Here is a 15,731-nt window from a genome sequence, read left to right on the forward strand (position 1 = left end):
TCGCTTTATTTTTAGGCTTCTGTTTGGATGCCAGGCTCTTCAAACATTACCCACTCTGAGAAACACTATTAAAAAAAGAAACTGAAGAGTAGCCAAATTCTTGGCCTGTTGCAAACATTGTATTCAATAGGCTGTGGTTCAGTTTGGATTGTACTCGTGCGTCAAGAAATAGCCTAAAGTGAAGTAGGAATTTACATAAAGTATAATACTTACCAGGGACAACAATCCCAGAAACTGGGTGTGCTTAACCCCTTCTTTCATTTAAAAAAAAAAAAAAAAAAAAAGTTATCTTGAATTCAACCATCTAGAATTTGTGGCTATGTCTCATTCATTAACACATTAAATGCTTTATGAGCCCTATATTGACAATAACCATATAGCAAGTCAGCTGAAAAACAAATACAAAGCAATGCCTCCCCCAGTAACTATTTTTCTAAAACGTGCACATAAAGATAATCAGGTTATAGCAAACGTATCCTTTCCATTGAAACTCAGCAAATATGAAAATGTAGCTTTCTTGAAAGAGGTATCAAATGTCCCATAGGTTTCGGTGGCGAGAGGATTTCACCTTGCTGTTGCTAACAAGATAGGTATCACACTTTTGCAGCCCGGCTTTTTATGGATGAATCCCAAACTGAGGTACTGCCACTGCTGGACAAAGGAGGCAGGTGGAACTAAAAGGGAAACAGCTCAGAAGAATTGTTCACATAAAAAAAAAAAAAGCATAAATTCATTGTACAAAATAGGATTTGCAGACTCAAAAGCTTAACTATCGCATTTTTCTTGCACTGGAAATTTAGATAATTGCATGATCTAAGATCGATATCTTCCTTACAGACTTAATCTTCCTTCTCAGTTTGACAGCAGAGCTTGCCAGATAGCATCTGTCTTCTAATACTGCAGAACTACTCTCCCACAGCACAGTCCAGTCAAACCGTATTCATTCCTGAGGCAGAGAGCAACTTAGAGCTGCACTATTCATAAATACACATTTATTTTTCATTAGAAATGCATAATTACAGCATTAAAAGCATTTTCCCCTAGAAAAGTAGTTAAGCAACAGTACGAACAAAATTGTTAGTCTTCTGCAAATACAGTTTTCATTACACTGAACAGAAAACACCAGCAAAAGGCTAATACTTGCAGTTATGGGATTTTCCTTTTTTTAAATATTTTCCATTTTTGTTATAAACACCATAGCAAATAAAAAAAAGCTGTTTAAACAGTGAAAAATATTTGAGCTCTTGATCCTCTATAGGTGGTAAAGCAGGTATTGCAAAGCAGCAATACCCTTCCTAAGATATCTGCAGACATTCAAAAGGCGTATTTCACAGAAGAAATGAACAGGATGAAACATTAATTTAGTCTCACAGTTTGATTCATTACATTTTTTCCTCTTTAAGTGTACCTAAGGGCTGGCCATTTATTTTTTTTTCTGACGGCCACATCCTCAGCTGATGGATGCAGTGACATAGCTCCAGCTTAAGTAACTGGGTCCTGATTTATTCCAGGTGAGGACAACCAGATAGATCATCAGAACTCTGCTATTTGCAGGAGACGTTCAAGGTGTCACTATTAGTCTAACAAGCATTTCCCTTCTCCTGTTGTCGCACGAAGACTACAGCGCTTAACTTCTGACTGTGGTTTGCTGACATCTTGGTTGACACGGCTTTTCACAATTCTCTTATTGAATTTGTATTGCTCCGTGTTCTATCTGCATTTCTGGCTGGATTGCTGACTGAAGGGTATCGCTGCCCTGCAAAAGGAAACATGAAATCAGTAAATCGATGCAAAAGTGCTTTCCATTGCTGCAGCCAAGGGAATGTGAACATATCATACTAATATAAAGTTCTTGTATAAACCAGTGCAAAATCTGCATGGATACCAGCTCTATGACAGAGTCAAAATGGGAATACACTCATAAAAATACACCAAAAAAACCACAGAGTCCACATGAAGTCTAAGCAGACTAATGCCCTTCAGACTGGAAAGAGACGGCTGAAATAATGGAATCATGATAAGGATCTTTAAGACCATGAGTGGCACAAAAAGAGCAAACAGACAACAATTATTCCCTCTCTCTTCCCAAAAAAGAACCAGCCCTAAAAAGAAACAAAATAAAACCCGTGCCTGGCAGAACACACGCCGAAGCTGCGGAAGGACTTGTCCCAGCACCATGTACGTACTGACAGCTCGGGGGCACAGAGCTGAACAGTGTTACGGAACTAAACTCCCCCAAAGGTGATCACAGAAAAGAAAGTAGAAAGTCCCAGAGTGACAGAACTATTGTAGGTAAGAGGAGTAAAATGACCTGTTTGCCCTGTGCTCGGACTTTCCCCAGCTGATGCAGGACACAGCCTAAAACTGCTGACTTGACCCACTGCAGTCTTTCTCTGTTTTGTGTAAAATGAGAACAGCATTACTATAGTGAACTTTTTTCTCAAATATAATTCTTCGTACAGGTCTGATTCAACTCAGTGTCCAAGCAAAAAGAGTCCTCCGTGTAAGAATCTGAAGTAAACACAACTGACTCCTGTTGTCAAAGGAAGTCACCTTAAAAATTAAATTACTGCCTACCAGTAGTCTATGCTGTGAAAGGATAATCCCATAGCAAGCTGCCCTTTTAGCCAAGTTAGCTGGAGTAAGGAAAACTAGATTATGAAACAAACTCCGTCTTTAGAGCTATAAGATGAATAGCATTTAAGAACAGCTGTATTGGCTTGGATAAAGTCCATCACACCCAGTAAGCCTTCCCCTGATAGCAGCCAATGTCACAAGCATAGATAAACTACAAGGAAAGGGCAAGCATTTAATGGTATTTTCCTGTACACTCCCACAGATTCCAGAGATCTGCCCTTGATGGATTTTCCCTCCATAAATACATCTAATAGATGCTTTATGTAACACTCTGGATACAGAATTATTTCTGTGGCAGTGCTTCTGTTATGAAAAAGTCTTACTTGAAGCCCTGCTTTATGCTCTCTGCCTAGCATCTGCAAGATGATCCACAAAGACACAAGGGTGGAAACTCAACCGGATTTCCCATCCTTTACGTTCTACTATACAGGCACAACTGATTTATTTGAATGAAAGTACTTGGAGGTTCAAAATCATAAAGCATGGCTCCTAAATTAAGGTTTTGTTGTCAAATTACTTCTCTTCATCTCTCTGCCTTGTTGCCAGCGATCGCACACAGGTACAAGATTTTTTTCCTGTTCAACTTCATAGGTAATTTGGTGTTTACTTACTTGTTCAATAAATTAGTGCCAAAGTGGTGAATAATTCTATCAGATTGCTAAATCTGATAGCAGGTAAGGGATCACTGAAGTTTTCTTTCTCATTAGGGGAAAACTGTATTGAAGTAATACAATTATCAACAGCAGTACTGAGTATTTATCCAAGATTCAGAGCAAAAGCAGAAGAGTGCCCAACCAGATTAGAAGCACACTTTAGATCTGGAATTATGTTTTTTTTTCCAAATCTAACAGTGTTTACCACCAGCATATGAATTTGAGCACAGAATTAATCCAAATATTCTTTGACATCAGCATATTCTGTATTTCTGAATTTTGCAAGCTGCTCTAAGTAAGAACGCTATTGAGACATGAAAACAAGCCAACTAAACCTACATCTCCAAAATGCATCTGATTTCAAACCACGCCTCCTCCCACGGAACAAGAACTTGCAATTTTATGCCAGCAAAACACTGTTCGTATATTAAGTTTGTGTTTATATATGTGGCTTAGAGTCACTAAAGAACTGTCAGAATCCAAACTACTAATACTTCTGTCTACAGCTAATTTGCAAATGCAAAACCGTGCTTGAATACATTGAAAATACTAAAGTGAAGTGGATATTGCTGTCTGCTTCAGCTGAAGTCACAGAAGGGATTCATTTCGAACAGCCTCACTCCTACCTTCAGCTTTCATGTGGGATTGCTTTCAAAGGCGTGGCTTTCAAGAATAACGGTACAAAAACCGGTACAGTGTTTTCAGACATAAAATAAATTCACACTTGTGATGTCTGAAACATGTAATTTGCGTAGGGCACTGTATCAAAATCAGGTGGATAATAAACTCCATTTTTATAAGCTTTGATTGATAAATAGATACAAAATCACTGAAACCTCTCAGTACCCTGACTAAAAGCCAAAGAAAACAGATTAAAGTGTCACTACAGCCTCACCGAGAGGGTTCTCCCTTCAGATAAGATTCTTCTTTTCAGATAACAGATCTTTCTAAGATCATGCAGGACTATTCCATAACTTTAGCCAAAAAAAAGCTATTGAACTATCCATATAACTCAGAGTAATGTAAATACCAAGTTGGTTTCTCCAATTCATTAACAGATCCTTAGTTTTCAGTTTGTGTAAACTGAGGAAATATTTATGGCAAACTTGTTTCTAGTCTTGTCTGTTTTTCCTTTCATACTCTTCTTATTTCACATTCCTTTTCTGCTTCTCTTCAGCTTTGTATAAATCTCTGTGGTTAACCACAATATTAAAACCTAACATGGTGCAAAGTGTCCCTGAAGAGAAAAGTAACTCCTCCGGTGGCTGCCAGCTGTGTGGGAGATGGTTCCTGACTCACCCCCTGCCCTGCACGAGGTGCTAGCCGGGAAGGGCACGAGGAACAGACCCAGGACGAAGTCTGAGAGAGGTGAACTTGAGAACTTCCCAGGCCTGGGGTGAGGACAGCACCATGGGAACCATCTCCCCCTACCCGATGTCTATGTGCTTTATTAATTGCACGGGACCCGCTGTACTTGAGGACTTGAAAGAAATACAGCATAATTCCCTGTAAGCCACACTCTAATTGTCAGGTGTACTATTACAAATGACTATAAATAAAATATCGAGAAGGTTAATTCAGAGACAAAGCCGAAGAGAGGGAAAAATTACTATTAAGGGCTCATCTGCACAGGAAGATCAGCGGACAGACAACCGGACCGTCGCCTTGCAGCACAGCACACCCACACACCGTAGTCCGATGCTTTTTGCCGGGAAGCACGATTTTTCTGAAAAGCGCTTTGTAGCATCCAGGTGGGGAGCCAGTGTGGACCAGAGCAACTAAGAGAGTTTGGAGTTCTGGCTTTCCCACCGGCACCAGCCAGTGCAGGTGGCACTTGGGCAACATCCAACACGGCCCCAGCTTTTGTCCGAGGCCCTTTGCCGCTGGGATAACTAACGTGCTCTAACTCCGTGTATCGCAGTGACCTGCAGATTGCCTTGCCCATGGAAGCAGCACTGAGCACTTGCATTTCACACATGCAAAGTCTGGACGTGATTCCCGTGATTCCTTATGCGATTTCCTGCCTCCCTCCCTGCAAGGAGACTCAATATCTAAATGTTTGTAGCCAGATCAGAATTCTCTACAAAACTGGGCATGTATCAGACAAAAATCCCCTCAAATATTGGCTGCTAAGGATACCATTATATTTTGGCTCGCAGGCAGCAGCTTATTTTTCACAATCACTTGGCATTCTCTAGAGAAGACGCTCACCAAGTGGGGTTCACAGAAGAATGTGCAAACCATCTTCAGAAATACTTCTTACAACTGTTTTAAGTCAGCATTCTTGTGCTGTCACCAGTCACAGCTTCAAGCCGATGAGAAACTTTTTCTAGACTCAGATACAAGACTGTTCAAACTGATTTCAAAAGGAAAAAAAAAAATATTCCTCCACTGTAACTGAGAGGATCAAGTGTTCACTTACAATTGCTAACATTGTGACTTCTGCGGGAAATCCAGCCTGCTGATCAAAATAACTGGAAAACTGCTGTCAGAAAGGGAGTAACGTTTTGAAGAGAAACCTCAGCCTGAAAAATACTTCTTGGATAGATTCTGAGCCAGTTTTTGCCCTGTCCTTTAACGTGGCTCTCGGCCTTCAAGGATGCAGAAAAGCAATGATGACCAAAATAACTATTCTCTAGAGGCATTGAGCAAGAACATAGAAGCAGGAATAGTCAAAGATCATTTATACCTTTAACAAAATTATGTTTCTTATTATAAATTTTTTTTTAAGCCTGTTTGGAAAAAGGATTGTAAACTCATTGGGACTGCAGCATTCATGGCTAGATATATAGTTCATCTGACAGATGTTTCTATCCAGTTAAGCACTTTCAAATGGCAAAAAGATATGTATACATACTTGATTAGTCGCAGAGTGGTCTGTCACTGGTGTCAGCTGCACATATTGGACTTGGATATCACTCCCTTGGAGCGGAGATCCATCAACACCCCCTGATGCAGGCTCAGCAGAAGCAACAGCTATCAGCTGAGCGCCCTGCAACACCTGCAGGGAAAGCAACAGAGAAAGCAGCTTGTAAACAACCATAATCAGAAATGCATTATGAACCATTTAACTTAAAACAGATGCAAACCCAACGACTATTAAAAAGAAACACAAGAAAACTTGTCTATCGCTAACAGTTGCTTTAAATCATGTGGGTTTCCAAGAGGACATGGTACACATATGGAACGATTCCCATACTAGATGCTTGCCGCGTTTTGCCTTATGAGATTCGTAATTCTGTTAATGATTATTGCACGGGCTAAGTGGGACAGAGAGCGCAGGTTACACCAAGAGTATGATAACGTCAATAGCAAATAACAGTATCACTGAGTAATGCTTTTGCTGTTACATAAACTGGCACAGATCCAAGATACTCCTCCTCGCACCCAAAGGCATTCAACTTTTGACAATTTCTTACAGTCATGTTTATATTCCTGTCGCATAGAAAGGTGTAGATTTAAGAATTACTGCTGATTAATGCTGACTCTGAACATATTTGCATTTGACTGGTGAAGACTGTAAGTCCCCTCCAGGCTTTAAAAACCAAAGAGCAGTTGATTCTATAAGTGCTTGCTTAGAAATGTTCTTGTGATGAGACTACTTTTAATTTACTTCTTGAAACACACATCAGAATAAAATACATGTTTGTAAACAACGACATGTCACCGATCTCATTTTTTAAATTCAGCTAAAACACATATTCAGTTTTGCTTTCTATATGCTGCGAATGATGTATTTCTAAAATATGGTACTTGAACTGCAGAAAATAAAAGACATCTTTCAAATGAAGAGAGGACAAAGAACAAAAAATAACATTCTTAACAAAGGTTTTTCTTAACAAAGTATGATTTCTCAGCTGATCTGCGGGTGGGTGGCCATGAAGGAGTGGGTAGGCTAGAATTTCTCTAGAGAGTGTGGGAGGCAAAGAGAGGTGACCTCCATAAGTGACCTTAAGGGGTGTTGTCAGGATTTTATAGGGATCTTGGGTGTTCTGAGATACCGTCAACATCAAACTGCAGAAGGATGCTACATTTTGTTTTTACAGAAGTAAGCAAAATCCTCTCGTGCTAGAGTATTTGTTTTGGAACTATACGATACATAATGTCAGAACCACGTCACAGTCTGTCCTATCGATTACCTGCAAGTTAAATGTACTTTTTCTCATTTATTTCTGAACTACAAACTTCGGAACCACTGTAAGTGACTGAACAAGACCATCATTCTCATGTACAGTTTTACAACAAAGAAGCCTAAATAGTACACCAGCTTTCCTCTTTTATTGTATGTTCTCAACTGCACACCTTCCAGTGCACTGCAGAACTCCCTTTTACAGCAAACACTCTGGAGAAGATGAAGTAACTCTGTTATGTGTTGTAACAAACCTATTTGATCCCTAGTGATAACCTACCTCTACCATCCTGCCTACCAAAAAAAAAAAAAAACCCTCACACCAAAAACCCCCACAAACCCCAAAAACACCCAAAAACCCAAACCCCAACAGTACTTGCATAAAATACTTTTCACTGTCAAATTACACTTCCCTGTTGGTTTCATGTAAACGGTTATGTGCTTTTCCTATTGTGCCTTCCTGCTGGATAAACTACTTGTAATTCCTCTTTCCCTCACAAAGAAGTGGGAAGCATTTTATAGGATGTCATGACGAAGCTGAGCTAGTTTTCACAGAGGTAAAATGGACAACGTGCCAACATCAGCAGGGGCTGGCAGACCCAGGTATTTACGAATTTCCATTGCCGAGGTCACACAGTGATGGCTGCCGCTCCGTTCCCCCCAGCTAGCCAGATTAAAACCAGTTTAGTTAAGATTAGTTGCGCTCCAAACCACAGCAGCCATAGCTGCACACACTGTGCTTGGTTTGCAGTTGTATAGGTTGAAAAAATCAGATTGGTAACGGGAGAGGTGAGACATCCAGCCCTGTAAGCATTGCCGTCGGTGTAGGTTTTCCTTCTTTGTCACGTCCTGGTTACACAGACCCCAGGGACTACGGGCTTCAGTATTCACTACTGGAAGGTGCGTGGCCAAGCCAGGCGGATCCACTTCCACTAGCGTCATGCCAGACTATCTGGGATTTGCACACCAGGTGATTGGCTCTACACTGGATGTTGCACTGGTATGTTTATTCTCTACCAATTGCCAGCTTTGCATTTTTCCCTATAGTTAGAAAATATGTCAGGACGCTTAGAAGCCAGGAAAGGGCCATTTTTCAAAACTAAGAACCATTTTGCTTCTTTAGGATTCTCTTTATCCATTCGTCCATCCTGCACAGACTACTTAATATGTGTTCAAAATCACTGGGGGGGGGGGAAGGAAATGAAAAAATATGATTTTGAAAATTAAAAGAACAACAATCTAATGCCAAAAAAGATTTCTTAATGTTTTCCACTTAATACATGCTAACATTAATAGCTGTCTTAGATTTCATTAAATACTGCCTAGCTTGTTGTTGTGGCGCAACAGGCTATATAACCAGTCACTGTACAAATGAGAATAAAAGCAAGAACAGGAAAAAGATCCCAGTCTTAAATTAAACCATCTGACGGAACTTTAAATGAAGGAATGAGCAACAAGCTGCTCTTAATATTTGCAGAGTTCATATACAGCACTCTGAACAAAATTACTGTTTTGCAATTTCTATTTGAATTACCGTACAGCTTCTGAAATTAAGATACAAATGGACGAGAGTAGAAGGGGAGAACTGCCATCTTTACCCCCCTTTTTTTTTTAGTTGTTTTTTTTTTAAAAAAAGGGATTTGGAAAAAAAGCTGTTTCTGTAGCCTCAATAGCATTGTACCTTGTGATTAATCTGCTAAACCAAACAGAGCATCAACCCAGTCCCAGGCTCAGCCTGGAACACTTGATCCCACTTTGTATGTCTGAGTGCCTCTGTCAAATGTGACACGATCATGACCTGCAGCTTACTAAAGATAGCGCTTACCTAATCACACCATATTCATAACACAATTTATCATGATCTCAGGCATATCCAGATAGGAAAATCTAACGGAACTGACATAAAAAAGAGCAATAAATTACATTTTCTCTACGCATTACTGGGGATCATGATAAATTTATTATGCTTCTGTCTTAGCTTAAAAATACGCTACAAGTTTGTTATGCTGAGGAACTATGACTGATGTCACCCTTTCTGCATCTCACAAACAGCACTAAATGTTTTGTTCAGAAAAAGCCCGACGTTGGCAACTAGAGTGGCAAGTTTCGTTATGGTCCTTGCATTCTGCTTGTATTTGAAAAACCTTTTTGTTCCATGGTATTCACAGTGCCTTATAAAAACAGATATCCCCATTTCCTTTAACAGAGGGGAGAAAGGTCCCAGGGGGTAAGTTATCTCAAAATACATGCTGGTAGAAAGACAAGACAGTTACAAACAAACATAATAAAGGACAGAGTCCACGGAGTGGATTCAAGTGGATTGAACAGGCTCTCTAATCAGTATAACCATGCTTCCCCAGATAAAAACAGGATTTAACTTCAGCCCTATAATTTCAATCAGCCTCGCCTGATAGTTTTGCTCTGTTCATGTCATAAGTTTTATATCAAACTATAGCGAGGCTGCAAAAATGAAAGACATAAAGGGATCAACATCTTTACACAACGTGGGGTTTGTGGAGGAGCTGGGTAGCAGAGCCTTTCGCAAATGGGGCAGGTACAAGTATATGTCTTTTCTTTGGCTGCTCGCTTCACTTCCAAACCAACACTAAACTCTGTAGTTCTTACCTGTCCTTGACCTTAAAATAAAGGAATTGTACCAAAAAAATAAACAACCCACCCTGAAAAAGAAGTTCTCTTCCCGATTCCACAGGGCTTCTCCAACATCCTGCCTTACTGGTCCAAAACAGGTAGCGCAATACGGTTAAACTGAAAATAGTCAACTTCGCGCCTAAGAAAATGGATTAATTCATGCTCTTAACACACACACAGAACAAGAAGCTTGAAGTCACCCTTCCCTTTCACTTGGGCACAAAAGCACGGAGGTATCTGACATGGAGTGTTGCTCCAGCTAACGCAGGCTAGTGGGAGTTCAAGACAAATTTAATCTTTCTAAAAAAGAGTGCCTTTAAAATGGACAAGCAGAACAAGAAGTGTTTTCTTTGTTAGTAGAGTATTTAGAAAAAGTACATTTGGCCATCTATTATTGCTTGCTGTCAGCAGTAAGATTTGTCTTGACAGTGACAAGACCTTTAGCTCTCACGGAGCCGGAGCCCACTCTTTACGTTGCACAATTATTTCCACTGCAAGCATAAGCAATTGCACAGCTGGAATGGTGCAGCTCGCGAAATTCTTCTGTTCTTTCAAAGCCTGCAGTTACAACCACAGATACATGCTTTTCCCCAAATACAAAACCTAGCGAAAAAAAACATTTATCAAGACAAAGCCGAACAGTTTAGGAAACGCCTGTAAGATACTTCCAAGTATCTTAGAGATGTAAGCCTTGGAGAAGGTTTGGAAGCCACCAATGCTCTCAAGCACATTTTGTGACCTGGCCCAGTCTTGGCAAGCCTTCGTGTCCCAGCCCTTGCTGCCTCAAAGATCACCACACTGCACGGTGACCCTGGTGAAGACAACTTGCCTGAATTAAAAAGCAAGCATGAAAGAGCCCCTTCTCTCACTAGTCCTATTGCCTGACAGAATAAGAACGTTCCCTAACACCTTCAGACAGAAATATAAATGCATTTCTATTAGTTCTGATTTTAAATGGTGCTAGAAATACCAGAAGGAAAAGTATTTTGTTCGGATGTTTAAAATGAAGTGTGAACTCCTGGCATTGTTCGTGAATACAGAACCGCAGTCTCTTTCACCAAACATTTATTTTCCTGAAAGCTCCATAAGCTTTCAGTGAGCCACACAAGAGCTGACAGATTTGATAGAACGAGCTAAGGGACAGGCAGCTCCCCCCTGCCCACCCCAAGCACACTGTGCCCATACGTCCCGTCCCCCCTCACAGCGCATTAACCAACCCAGGCTTCCTCACGGAGCTGCAGCAGGAGCGCAGCCCTTGCAGTGGCACCTCACTGACCTCAGTCTTGGGGTTTTTTCCCTCCCCTCTCCCCCTTTTCTCCTCTATCATTCTCCCTTCAAAGTCTTGATGATTTGGGACATGCGAGCTTTTGAGCCTGAAGGTCCTGGATTTCTGCTTTTCGTCCCTTCTTCAGTGAGATGCTTGCCATATAAAACATAATAATAAAATTAGTATTAATAATGAAAACCAGCTACTTTCTCTGCTCCCTTCCTTTCCATTTAAAGACCATTTTAGCCCATAACTAATAGTTCCCATTTAACATTCAACTGCCAGGGCAGGAAATAAAATTTGAAAAAAAAAGATTAAAATGTAAAAGGTTTTCCTTCAGTTTCTTCCAAAATTATTCAAGCATAGTTTCCAGCCATATTTCAATTCATATCACATCCTCAGCTGATTTTACTTATCATTGGGAATGATTCTTCTAGAAGCCCATAACTCAAAATATTTCTCTAGACCCCAGTCTTCAAAAATAGGTAACTGTTTTGGGATAGCTGGAGTTTGTTTATCAAAAAAGCCCATTCCTCAGTCTGGTCCTTGCCAGATTGAGCCTTCTAAAACACATTCTTGCTACTGCTGTTGTGAGCTTTTTTATTAATCTAGGCAAGCACATATGTTTGCCTACCTATAAAAAGCTCAAAAACAAGACACATTGGCATTTTGGTGTCTTTTTTCCATCATTTCTTCCCATTTCTAACACAGGAATGCAATAAAAGATGACGTTTCTAAAAAAAAAATGAGGTTTTGAATCACTGAAAGAGTGGTTGTTTATAGAAGGTTCACATCTGAAAATCCTGTAACACTTAGAGCCAGCAAATAACCATTTCAGCAAATGTTGCACGAAAGAAATGAGTTGTGCATAGGAAAAGGGAAAGATCTCAGTGACATGCTCCAGCTAAAAGATTGGCAAAAACAACAGTTTGGGCAAAACAGAAATGTGAGGGTGGTTATGGGTTTACATGATTCCTAGAAAACAAGAAATTAAGAAAATGCCTGCCCATCATCTTCCTACACTGTCATTCATCAATGGCAAAATTACATGAATATATCGAAACAGCAAAAACAGCTCCTTCAAGTGATAAGAAGCTCTGTTGATAAACATGTTCACAAAAAAAAGAAGATAACCCCCTCTAGCTGGTTCTTTTCAGTCTTAAAGCCTTCTTGATGGAGCCGTAAGACTAAAAACATCCACTGTATTTACTGCCAACGAAACACTCATTTAGTGGATTTACAAGCTTAGAGATGAGCTTACCTGGGGCCACTAGACTCTGTATTTAGGTCCAGAACTCAAAACGTTTTAGTATCAGAAATTAATGAGTTCCATTAAAACCATCAGAGGCTTAGACTAATCAAGGTCTCCGTCACCTTGGCACTTACTGAGGAATCTGGAACAGACAATCCAGAATGTCGCAAGAACGCAGCTGTATGAAAGAAACGAAGAGTTTCTTCCGTAAGATTGTCTTTTGTAGTTCTTCATTTCACTTGACGAAGCAGAGCAAGACCCAACACTAGGAAACACGTCCAGTATGGAGGATACTAAAATACAAAGGAAAATTGGCAACGTGCTCTTACTTTACACCCCTTCCTCTTCAAGCTATTCGGTTCAATTTAACCAAGGTCAACCGTGTTGAAAAGCTCAGATCTGAGGCTGGCTGATACAAAGTTAGTTTGATGATTTTACAATCCAGTTCCAATAAAATTAAAGTGTTAATGTGCCAAAAAGGAGTGGCAGCAAAGGATGGACTGACCTAACTGTTCTCGAAGCAGCAGTCATCAGCACGCTAAGATCAAGCAGTGTTCAATGAAATCCACGGTGACCCCTGCGCTTTATTTAATCTGTCCCACATGTATATAAAGTATGAATGCATAGATGACGTGTAATCTTTGTGGAGAAATAAATTCACATTCAACCTGTACTTCTTCAGAACAAATACAGTATGGACCAAGGATCACTACACACTGCTGCATACTTTCTGTGCTGTATTTAAAATCAAGCAGTAAGTATTTTGCTAGAATTACAGGAGAGTTTTAAGGACTAAGTTTTATCTTCCCAACTTTTCAAAACACGAACAGCAATAAAAGACTGGAAGTTCCTCTCCCAAGAAGATAAGGAAGACAGATGGCTCACAGTGCTGCAGACAAAATATGCAGCTTTTCTCTCCCAGTAATCAGTGATGAGAAGCACACCGAGGTGCGAGTAAGCACATGGCAGATGTAACCCATCCTCCAGGGTCCCTTACTGGCCACCCTTTCTTAAGCAGAAACCTCCAAAATACAAGGCCTCTCTTCTTTCTAAGGTTCACATTTACGGCTGTATGTCTGACAACAAACTACTAAGATCACGCTAAAAACAAAGCAAAAAAGAAAAATACATACCACTCACATTTTTTCCAAAATAATTACACATCATAGTTTTTTGTTTTTCAAGCTGAACGTGTTCTGATTATAATTTCATTTTTACCAGCATAACCACAAGAGAAAAAACCCCTCCAAGGCCATAATGTGTACTCCAACAACGTGTTTCATATCCAGCCACCAGGGAGCTTCCAGAAATTCACAGGTTTTTCTATTTTATTCTTACAAAAGGCTAATCATTGTCTAGTTTGTCTTACATGGCATAAATTAAAGACCCCTACACAAAGCAATTTCCACTAAAACCACAACTGCTTTTTGAAGTAGAACATCTCTTTTAGAGGTTTTCCCATCTTTATTTTAAATACTTCAGCCTACAGAATAGCACGGAGCATGTAACATACTGCCCCATCTCTGATGTCTTCTCATTGCTCCCTGCAGGAAAATCACCTTTGGGAGGTGAAAGAGTGTATTTTAGTCCGTCAAGCAGGCCACCAAACCTTCACTGGTATACTAAAATAATTCTGGAATATTTATTTATTCATTCTTAGAAAAATACATTACTTTGCATCTAGCTTTATTAAAAGGAAAGCTGAGTCAATCATATCTAGTAATCTAGGTCAGAGTGTGAAAGTGACCTGTTACTTTCATTACTTAGCATTTAATTACACATCACTAATTATTCATTTCCTTTCATATCTTTGATTTAAATGCTGAATAGCATTAGCCAAAGATATTTGTGGGAAAACACCAGAAAATAAAAATTGGAAGGCCTAAAATTGCTTTTTGCAATACATCAACTAAATTCTTTTGAATAAAGTTCACACTGGCTTCAATCATTTGCTACAGGGCTACATTTTCAAATTATTGGAACAACGCATCGGAAATAGAAAGCACATCAGTATACTGTCAGTCAAACTCATAAAAAATAGCCCATTTTTAATAAGTAACGCTGATCCACATTACGTATGCTAATGTTCTAATTCTTTACTAATTGCCTTCTAAACACTTCCTCTAAACAGAGCATATTTATTGAATTAAAAATCACACTCTTCGGAATGTCTGTGCCCAGATAGGTCATATCAAAACGTCAAAGCAACTGATGCCCAAGAAAAGATTCATCTATGAAGTCCCCTTGAGCAAGGTACCAGGTATGGGCTGGGCTACGGAGAGAAGGAAAGAGAAAAAATAAGGGTGCTGAGAGACCCAGCAGCAATGAAGCAGCCACCGAAGCCTGATTCCCTGAATCACATGTCCTGTTAGCAGCTTCCATCACCCAAACCCACAGAGCTCCACTCACCTGTCCACAAATACTGCGGTGCTGTACGATAAGGGTTCTGCAGAAAATCACACAGCAAGAGCTTTGGTAATGTTAAGGTAATATATTCCCATTAATGTCCCCGTAAGTTTCTCTTAAAATAAAAGTATGTTTGATCTAAGGGAACTGAAAGCAATATAAAAAGGATCCACTGCTCTTAAAGATTAAAGTATCATTCTGAAGTCAATGATCTAGTTCATAAAGCGTTACTTGGAGTCCTTTCCTTACTCCAACAACAACTTGTACCTAAATTTGCTATTTATTTCTTACATAAAGTGTGCCAATACAAAAATAAATTCAGCATATATAAAAGTCTAATATATAGCAGTTCAGAGAGAGAGGAACTCTCCCTGCTGTGCATTACTAAGTGTGCTGAATTGAACCATGCAAAATGTGACCTTAAATCTGTCAAAACTTCATTAACTAACACCCCTACAGAGTCATATAACCGAGAGCACCTCCTTTAAATTCCCCAAACTAACAGGCATGAAAAGTGAAACCGATTTCAGCTCTTCTAAGTGTGGAAAAATGAAAAGAATAATTCCAGAGTACATTTTTATCAGTGGCATTATTTCCTTGCATAACAAATAATAAACCACTTCATCTGCTTTTACTTGGAGTATATACCGCAGCGCAGCTCTGCTCTGTAACGTCTGCTCTGAGATTCCCTTAATGCGCCTCGACACAAACCGGAGAAATGCACGAGCACAAACTACA

At 39.7% G+C, this 15,731-nt stretch overlaps 1 protein-coding gene across 5 annotated transcripts in view; it reads right to left on the reverse strand.

Moving 5' to 3' along the window:
* Nucleotides 1-273: 273 nt before the first annotated feature.
* The window catches only part of LOC121097832 (BTG3 associated nuclear protein), a 153,144-nt gene continuing 137,686 nt past the window's right edge, over nucleotides 274-15,731 (reverse strand). For 4 of the 5 annotated variants that reach the window (XM_040615173.1, XM_040615174.1, XM_040615175.1 and 1 more), the window contains 2 exons: nucleotides 6,148-6,291; nucleotides 274-1,756 (listed from right to left, as the gene is read on the reverse strand). In XM_040615173.1, the coding sequence (XP_040471107.1) occupies nucleotides 1,685-1,756; nucleotides 6,148-6,291 (216 nt within the window). In that variant the 3' untranslated portion in view covers nucleotides 274-1,684. Of the gene's footprint in view, nucleotides 1,757-6,147; nucleotides 6,292-15,731 lie in introns of those variants that run through there. The other variant, XR_005831098.1, reaches the window with a different exon arrangement.

Source organism: Falco naumanni, chromosome 15 (genome assembly GCF_017639655.2).
Source record: "Falco naumanni isolate bFalNau1 chromosome 15, bFalNau1.pat, whole genome shotgun sequence".
NCBI lineage: Eukaryota > Metazoa > Chordata > Aves > Falconiformes > Falconidae > Falco > Falco naumanni.